The 9,017-nt window shown below is 54.3% G+C and overlaps 3 protein-coding genes across 6 annotated transcripts; 2 read left to right on the top strand and 1 right to left on the bottom strand.

Moving 5' to 3' along the window:
* Positions 1-290: 290 nt before the first annotated feature.
* Positions 291-2,633, bottom strand: KVP18_003650 (uncharacterized protein; the record flags this gene model as incomplete). 2 transcript variants are annotated; one of them, XM_067955554.1, is made up of 1 exon in its annotated part: positions 291-2,633. In XM_067955554.1, the coding sequence occupies one exon, from the start codon at positions 2,631-2,633 to the stop codon at positions 291-293; it is 2,343 nt and encodes a 780-aa protein (XP_067813115.1). The 2 variants fall into 2 exon arrangements, with proteins under 2 accessions (XP_067813115.1, XP_067813114.1); XM_067955553.1 differs by having other exon boundaries at positions 291-2,483.
* A 124-nt stretch (positions 2,634-2,757) lies between these two features.
* KVP18_003668 (uncharacterized protein) lies at positions 2,758-7,066 on the top strand (the record flags this gene model as incomplete). 2 transcript variants are annotated; one of them, XM_067955582.1, is made up of 2 exons in its annotated part: positions 2,758-3,117; positions 3,146-7,066. In XM_067955582.1, the coding sequence occupies 2 exons, from the start codon at positions 2,758-2,760 to the stop codon at positions 7,064-7,066; spliced, it is 4,281 nt and encodes a 1,426-aa protein (XP_067813143.1). The 2 variants fall into 2 exon arrangements, with proteins under 2 accessions (XP_067813143.1, XP_067813142.1); XM_067955581.1 differs by lacking the exon at positions 2,758-3,117 and having other exon boundaries at positions 3,182-7,066.
* Positions 7,067-7,123: 57 nt separating this feature from the next.
* On the top strand, positions 7,124-8,953 carry KVP18_003659 (uncharacterized protein; the record flags this gene model as incomplete). Of its 2 annotated transcripts, none has more annotated exons than XM_067955570.1 (1): positions 7,124-8,953. In XM_067955570.1, the coding sequence occupies one exon, from the start codon at positions 7,124-7,126 to the stop codon at positions 8,951-8,953; it is 1,830 nt and encodes a 609-aa protein (XP_067813131.1). The 2 variants fall into 2 exon arrangements, with proteins under 2 accessions (XP_067813131.1, XP_067813130.1); XM_067955569.1 differs by having other exon boundaries at positions 7,343-8,953.
* Between the last annotated feature and the right edge of the window lie 64 nt (positions 8,954-9,017).

Raw genomic sequence — 9,017 nt, 5'->3', positions numbered from 1 at the left:
TAACCCACAGCCTTTGAAATCCACAGACCCTGAAATCTGCTAGTTTTATGCCATAATCTCCTTTGAGTTATGTTTCACCCCACAAGTTTCTGATTGAATATTCGAGAGCCTAAGTGGCACCATACACATCCGAGCACACGGGGAATTGTCAATAAACGGGGGAAGTTCCGAGGAAAATCCCTATTCTCTAAACATGCATACCACTACGAAATCGGAACAGTACGTGTGTACCCGTCATTGGTGGACGTCATCGAGAAAAGATACCGAGCACATATTTTCTGATTCTGAGTTTATGTGTAACTCGCACGACATAATTGTATTTCCCCCATACAGGATACATTCTTCGCTTCGAGTACACATCGGGACAGGCGTAGCACGGCTGGCCCACACAGGGCTGGCCCACACAGGGCTGGCCCACACAGGGCTGGCCCACACAGGGCTGGGATTTCGGTGTCCTCCTCGAGCTCAGGTTCGAGGTTAGGTTCGAGGTTTGGTTCGAGGTGTGCCGTGCATGTTGTTCTATGATCCTTCCTCAGTGTTTTTGCCGTTTTCTTGGTGGGTTTCTTTGTCTTCGCTTTCTGTGTCTTTTCTGGCAGTTCTAAATGGAAGGAGCCATCACTAGATCGAATGTCCAGATATCGTTGGATGAAAGGCGACAGTGTTTGGACATTTGTCAGTAAGTAGTTCCGCAGAATCGAGGATCGAATTTTGTCGACCGATGCATCCTTGTCCTTCAGCCGTTCGAGGGCCGTGTGTGTCCTCTGAATGCTGCTCCTGGCCATTTTGATCATGTCGAAGGGTTTACAAGCTGTGAAGACTTGGCAAATCATGTCGTAGCATTTTACCAACAGCGGATCGGGGTCGTGCAGGAGCTTTAGTGCCCTGGCCGCAATTAGCAATGCAGGCATGCGGTCCCGAAACGGACGCGTTAAGATGTCGAGGTAGTCGGGCTCCAGAAAGGGTTCCCATCTGTCCTCATAGGACACCGTCTTGCATGTCTCGAGGAACAACTGGAGATCGAGCCTGGTTGTCTCAGAGATGTTGACTCCATCTCCAACTCCTTGGGTTATTAGCGGGGCCATTGTGACCGAGATGTCGAAAGGCAACCGCCTTGAGGTCGCGGCCCACTTCACAAGAAACGACACAACCTCTGGATAGTGAAAGTCGTTGCGCCAAGAGCGTTGATAGATGGCCATCAAAGCCAAACCAAAAGCCTGCCTCATGTGCGTTGACTTCAAACCCGAAAGGAAATGACTGAACTCCTCTAAGCAAGCGACCATGGGTACGGATTCGTACGGATTGGGATGCAGGACAGTCATGCCGTCGTATGGAAGACAATCAAGGAGGTCTCTGATGGCTTCAGGTATGCAGTCGTCGTAGGCGAGCTCACGAACGCTGTGGATGGCGATACACAGCATGCGGATACGATAGAGGGAGTGTTCTTGTGAGAGCGCCAGGGAGGAGAGTACATACTTGGCAGAATCGACCAAGTTCCTGGGTACCGCAGACAACATGCCCACCAGTGCAACAACGAGTCCAGAGACCATCAGATTCATCCACCAGCGCCCCAGTTTCGCAATTTCGAGGCGCCGAAGCAACTCGCCGTCGCGAAATTCCGCCTGCATCGCATCCCATTGCGGTTTCAAGTGTTGAAGGAGGATGTTAGCTGGATTTTGGCCCTCGTAGCCCATGCCTAAACGCTGGCGGACAGCGACTTTCAATTGAAGCGGGGTCCTTTCCAGCGACCAATCCATATCCCGAAATGACGCGACGAGCCAGTCCTCGGCGCCGGCCACTGCCTCGATAGCTTCGACTAGGCCACGCCACACAAACGCCGAAATCGGAGTAGCTGAAGCTGGTGGACTCTGACCTGATGCCAGTCGATGCAGGTACCCCACGACGAAGAGACTGTAGATTCTCGCCTCGGAGTGTTTGGCTTTTACTCGACCTAAGGCCTGAAGTGCCGTAGTGATCGCCATCTCTGTCAGCGCGGGAGCGGTCTTCACAATTGCGAACAAGGTCACGAAGTCCACGAGTGAGCAACGCAGCTGTGCGTCATCCATTTTCAACAGATCTCGAACCAACAAATGTGTGCAGTTAGTGACGCATCGGAGCTCGACTCCTGAGAGGTGTACTCGCAAGATCTGCTTGGAAGACAGACTTCCAGCACGTTTCACTCTGGATACCGCCGCAGTTATGTCCGAGATGTCAGAGATGAGGTCACCCATTACGTACCTTAACCATGACACTGGCGCGACGACGTTGGGGGGCGAGGTCAAAAGGCTCAGGATGTCCTCCACTTCGTGGAAGCTCATGTTTTTGCTGGTGACATCCTGTAGCCGCCGGCACATTTCTCGCTGATGACAGAGGAACGGCCTTACACTGAGGTTTCGCTGCGTGGGGGCGATGGAAACCGGCGGCGCATCAAAATCTTCCTTCGCCCACAACGACGTGATGCCGGTGATGTCCGGCAAAGTCCACATTGAATGGTTGGTTAGGGCCTGCAAGTCACGCAGAAACGGCGCTGCTACCTGGTCAATCAATTCCATCAGCTTGGCATCCTGGCTGGTGAGCGCGAGGCTCCCAAGAAGCGGGTAAGGACATGAATGCCTTTGTATTTCATACAAACGCATCCTGCCAATAATGGCTCATTTAGTGGAAGGGCTTGGTGTCACGTTGATGTTATCACTTGTAGTTCTTTTGCGTTGACCATTAAGTCGCCTAGTTCTAGCGACATTCTATCAATGGGCTAATTTCATGCTGGCCATAACGGTCATTACAGTGGATGATAGACCATCCCTCACTAATCTGAGGCTGCATGGCCTCATCGCGGGCTGCATAGGATTGGACGCCAAACCTCAGAAAGTCACACTGCACGTGACCGACCTATTGCCATGCTTCTACGCAAGGCTTCCTTGGGCGACACTTGAGCGGGACCTTCTCCTTCTGTCCTCTCGACAGATTCCACCCCTTCTTCAGTCGCGCATCCGCACTGAGATCACGTCTCTCGTTGCTGCCTGCAACTCTCTGGGGTTCATCTCGGTTGACATGCGCTTGGTGTGGCGTCGGTCTATATACGGGTATCAGGCCCACTGCTCGCCATTCCTTAAAATACAAGTGAGAGTCCCTGAGGCCGCTCATTCAGATGCCAGGTATCTCACATTGCCGGAAATTGGCAGGGATGATGGTAGAGGGGAAGCTTGGCAACCCCCTCCCAGTCTACGACGTTCACTTCAATTTCAATGTGCAGGCCATGGTCGCTCTAAACGTACACACCGGTGGTACAGTGTTCTTTGCGCCGTCCAAGGCCCAGATGCTGTCAAGTGACCCCCTCGAGTACCGCATGGACCGACAGCGCTTGGTAACGTTCAAACCCAGCAGGTCGACCGCTCGCCCAAACCAGGTCTGTGACCGATGCGGTTACCTCTGGGACGTTGCCTGCGAGAACGCACCTCCAGTGGCGCCGGCATTGCGCCGCATTTTCACGGAAGACGCGATCTTGAGGTCCAGTGCCGGTGTCGCGACAGTGGACGACCCGTTGTACCATCCTATCTCCCAGCGACAACCTCGCCTGGAGGACCAGTGGTCAGACATGCTGAGCCGCCAGCCACAGACGAAGGAGCTCGCGAACGAAGTTGTTAGACTTGCACACTCCGGCAGCCCCTGCCGACCATTGCCATTGGTTGGCCTGGCGTCCGCTCCCTGGAAAGCCTTCCAAGAGAAACCCGCCGTCTATCCTCACGCGCTGCCTCGCCTCGACCTTGAGTGCTCGCGGTGCGGTGGCGTCGTGCTTCCGGGCGCCCGGTTACGACTCCTGGCGTTGCCGCCAGATCGGCGACCATCGGTCGGCGTCTGCCTTTGCACCTTGTCGACGGAGCGGCCGTCACGAGCCAAGAGCCTGCTAGCAACGGGTGAGCTGGCACTCAGCTTCTGGCGCACTCCTCCAGCGCCTCCCACTGCGCCGCCAGCACACGTGGAGGTTCAGGTGCAATGTACACGCATCGACCTCTCAACTGCGATCTCCGCAGACGCCTTCACAGCCGCAGACGCCTCCACAGCCGCAGACGCCTCCACAGCCGCAGACGCCTCCACAGCCGCAGGCGCCTCCACAGCCAAGCCTGCATCCACGCCGCGAGGACCTCTGCCAGTCTCGAAGCTACTGGAGCTGCAGGAAGACTCCCCCTCTAGGTTAAGACGCGTGTTCCCGTCAGAACCCTATGAGATGACTTCTATGGAGTCGCCCTCTCCGTTGGTGGAATGCCGATCTCTGCTCGAACCTTTGGACTCACCTGATGACCTCGACATTGCGAGTGTTGGCGCACTTAAGGCATTGCTTGATAGGACACCCTTCCCAATTCTGGCCTCGGCTCTTTGTCTGTACGCTATTGTTGACGTTCCTTTCTGGGATGAATGCGTCACTGAGTCATGTCGGCGAAGTCCAGATCCCCAAACAGACGCCATCCTGGGTCTTGTCTACGGCGTGCGCACCATGACCACCTCGTCTTCCAACGAGGCTAAGCTCACGGCGTTTGAGGGACACGAGGGCGAGTGGGCTTGGAGTTGTGTTGACGGATCAGAGGGAGTCATATTTGAGTCTGTGACGAGGTTACTGCGAGAATATGACCCTGTCCTGCTGCTATCTGCCGACAACACCCACGGGTTGAAGTTCATCCTCAAAAGAGCCCATATGGCTGGCTTCCAGCAACCGGAGCAATGGAGGGCGTTGGTGGACGCGGAGGACATCCCTCACGCATACCTCAAGCTGAAGAACGTGAAGCGGCTCGAGGGGCGTGTGTGTGTCAGCCTAATGGAGACCTTACTTGCGGAGACCAAGCTTCAGCAGGCAACCATACCGGCTATGATTCGGGAGGTGCTCGGCGAGACGCTGCCGACGGTCTCGCCTGCGACGTTAGCCGCACTATGGAGGTCCCCCTCCAAGCCCCTCGCCCTCGAGTACGTTACTCGGCTCGTAGGACGCCTTCTCGCAGCTGAAGCGAAGCTGGAGGTCTTGGGCAGGGCGCAGGCGATGGCCCTCATGTTTCAAAGCGACCTCTGTGAAATCCTAGTTCGAGGGTCGCAGTTCAAGGTTGAAGCCCTGTTATACCGCGCTTCCCAAGCCTATGGGTATCTGCACCTGTCAGCCTCAAAGGAGCAGGTGACGAACATGCAGGCAGCTGAATGCGTTCCATTGGTTCTCGAGCCACTGAGCGGCTTCTACTTCGAGCCGGTGGCAGTATTTGATTTTCAATCTCTGTATCCCAGCCTGGTAATCGCCTACAATCTGTGCTTCTCGACCTGTCTGGGGATGCTGGTAAACCGGAAGACACCTCCAGGCTTGAGGGAGCCTCCATCCCGTGTTCGTCGGCGTTGTCGACTTGGGCGATTCAGCCCTGACCGACCAAGTACCTTTGGGTTTTCGCAGTTATCCGTCGCCCCAGTGGACATATGCGAAGCTGCATGCGGACCCTTCTCATGGGTCGTGACGCCAGATGAATCAGCATTCGTTCACCCGTTCACGAGGCGCGGCGTGTTACCTTCGATCCTCGAGGAAGTAATCGGAGCGAGGCTGTTGATTAAATCCACCATGAAAGCCGTCAACAGGGATCCCTCGCGGTTCGCACCTCACCTTGAGGGTGGCGTTTCCGCCTGGCTCCGGAGACAGAACTACCGGCAGTTCGCGCTGAAAATGGTTGCAAACGTGTCGTACGGGTACACCGGCGCCTCCTTCTCCGGCCGCATGCCTTGTCCCGAGGTAGCCAACGCCATCGTCCAGCTGGCGCGGGTTTCTTTGGAGCGATGCGCGCTCAAGATACAAGAGCACCCGGAGTGGCAGTGTAGGGTTGTGTACGGAGACACAGATTCTTTATTTGTCTTGATGCCTGGTCAGACGGTGCGAGGCGCGTTCGCACTTGGACAGACAATCGCTGACGTGTGCTCTAGCATGTTCCCCCCACCTGTAAGATTCCTGCTGGAGAAGGTGTACTGCCCTTGTTGGCTTCAAACCAAGAAGCGGTACGGTGGGTGGTGTCACACTGATGAGTCTACGCCTCCGTTCTTGGAGTCAAAGGGATTGGAGAACATCCGAAGGGACCACTGTAGGCTAATCCAACGAGTGATGTCCAAGTCCTTGACTTTGGTGGCTCAGGGAGCCTCTCCGTTCTCTCTCCAGCAGTTCTTGCATGAGGAGCTCGTTCGTGCTGGGGGGCGTGTGCCTTGGCCACACTCCCCATTGAGCGTTCGATTCGACTCCGGTGATCTCTCGGACTTCATCCTATTCCAAGACTCCACTCCTGGCAAGTATGCCTTTGACCGACGTGTGTCCACAAGGATTCACACCCTCCCAGCTCATACAACTGTTCTCTATCATCGTGCCTCCCACACGCGCATGCAACCCGCACGCGAAAGGGTAGCCTTTGCCTTCTCCAGTCGTCCAGGCCGTCTGGTTGACAAGGCAGTCGCGCCATACTACATCCACAGCCTCTCGAAGGAGTTTGAGCCGCTGATGCCCTTCCACCGCGACGGAAGGTGTGTTCAGTTCGATGACGAGCTTCGTGCTGCAGGCTTCGGGCATTACCTCGACTTCGACAGCTCATACTACGCCGCGACAGCACTCTATCAGCCCCTTGAAAGAATGTTCAACCTACACCCAGTAGTTAGGCTGCGGGAGTGGTTCAACAGCGTGCGTGTGAGTTTTTCTCCCCCGTTGGCATGGCTGATGGGACTCCCACGACCTCCTTGTATACCAGTGGCGCTCTCCCGAACATCCCCTTCCCAAAATGGCCGAAACACACAACTCAACGCCAGCTCATCTATTGTGCACTTCGCCAAAGTCGATGCCGCTGAGTCACGCCCCATCGATTCGCTGCAGGGTCTCCGGGACCTAGAGGAGCAGCTGCTGACATGTCGAAGGGTATGTATGGGGTGTGCTGGGTCCGCTGTGATCGCAGACGTCTGTGTGGATGCTTTCTATTGCCCGGTTTATTCCAGACGGCAGGAATCAGAGTCGCATTTGCTTCGGGTAAGACGTGGACTAGGGGACAGGCTACAGATGAAGCGGAATATCTAATTGGATACCATGTATTGTATGTGGGTTCTCCGAAATCCCCTAATTCAATTTCATTCGATGAGCTCCATCGCGGCAACAGAAGTTAGTGTCTCCTCCGAAGTCTCCGAAGACACAAATGCCGTCCTGTCGCCGAGTCCGAGCATACCTCCGCAAGGCTGTTGGCGAAATCTGATTGGGTCAACAAACCCCCCAGTCTTCTTCTCTGCTGCTCTGCTGCTCGTGGTCTTTTTGACCCTCACCGCATCCATCCCAGCAGTTCCCAGGGGCTTCCAAATTATGTTGGAAGTGCTAAACCAGAATTTCTCCTGGTTCTACATCGGCACGTTCGCAAGCGTCCTCTTCTTAATCGCGTTCCTGTTTTTCAGTCGGTTTGCTGACATCAGATTAGGGTCTGATTACGATGAACCAGAATTCTCGAGCATATCATGGTTTTCGATGCTCTTCAGTGCTGGCATGGGTATTGGTCTGGTGTTCTACAGCGTTTCCGAGCCCATTACCTTCTTGAACTACCCTCCCCTTCAATCCTATGGCATCCGGTCGGAGTTTATGCGCCAAAATGCGGTGCCGTTAACTCTGTTTCACTGGTGCTTCCATGGATGGGCTGTTTACCTTATCATGGGAATGAGCATTGCTTACTTTTCGTTCAGGCTCGGACTTCCTCTGACCATTAGATCGTGCTTCTATCCTGTCTTGGGAAGATACATTTTCAAATGGCCTGGTCATGTCATTGACGTCATCGCCGTTTTTGGTTGTCTATTTGGACTTGCGACGTCCTTGGGTGCTGGTGCAACGAACATCTCTGCTGGAATGAACTTTCTCTGGGGTGTACCAGACACCTCTTGGGTGCAAGCCGTGATTATTGTCGTTACTACGCTGTGCGCCATTGGCTCGCTGTTGTCCGGTCTGGACAAAGGAATTAAGATCTTGTCCAATGTGAATCTCACGTTGGCCTTCCTACTGGCATTGTTTGTCATTGTTACCGGACCCACGAGGCTCATCTTCGACGCGTTCGTGGACAACACGGGCGGCTACATTAATGTTTTGTTGCAGCGTTGCTTACGCACCGGTGCGTATGACCCTTACGAGAAGGAGTGGATGCAATCATGGACTATCTTCTATGTTGCATGGTGGGCCTCCTGGTCACCTTTTGTCGGTATGTTCATCGCTCGCATATCCCGAGGACGCACCATTCGGGAGTTCATTGGCGGGGTGATGTTGGTACCCAGTCTTGTCTCTGTCTTCTGGTTCACTGTTTTCGGTTCGACCGCAATACAATTCGACATGGACCCCAATGTTGCCAATGGAGAGATCACTAAGGCTGTCCAGGCCAACACTGCTGTCGCGGTGTACAAACTTCTCGAATACCTGCCATGGGCACAGGTCTCGTCAGTCCTTGCCATGGTAGTCATCCTCGTTTTCTTCGTTACCAGCTCAGATTCAGGGTCGTTCGTGGTCGACTTGCTGACGAGTGACATGGATACTTTGGTTGTGCCAGTTTGGCAACGAATATTTTGGGCCACCGCCGAAGGCGCTACGGCAGCAATTCTGCTGCTTGCCGGAGGCACAACAGCTCTATCAGGCCTTCAAGCGTGTGTCGTGTCCATTGGCTTTCCGCTGTGCATTCTGGTGTGCATTATGATGGTCTCCCTAGTTCGTGGATTATACCAGGATCCAAAGTTTCTTTTGGAAACGTCGCCAGACTTCGGAAAATCCCTCGAAAGAAGGGTAGACAAGTTTCTCAAGCGCGACCGATCGCAGTTGACGACGAATGTAGGTGGTACCCGTTGTGGAAGCTTCGACTCTGCACGGGGAGCTGCAGTCTCCACTGCTTCTGCCAAGCCCTTTGTGGCTGACGACCACATAATCAATGATGCCAACTTTGTATGAGATCAACGTTCCACTTTACGAACAGAAACTTTCCATTGTCGAATTTAATCCACTTTACGAACAG

The sequence above is a fragment of a genome (genome assembly GCF_019968955.1).
Source record: "MAG: Porospora cf. gigantea A chromosome Unknown PgA_NODE_130_length_35758_cov_341.584, whole genome shotgun sequence".
Taxonomy (NCBI): domain Eukaryota; phylum Apicomplexa; class Conoidasida; order Eugregarinorida; family Porosporidae; genus Porospora; species Porospora cf. gigantea A.
The sequence above is the reverse complement of the archived record's forward strand: the minus strand, read 5'-3'. Positions and strand labels throughout refer to the sequence as shown.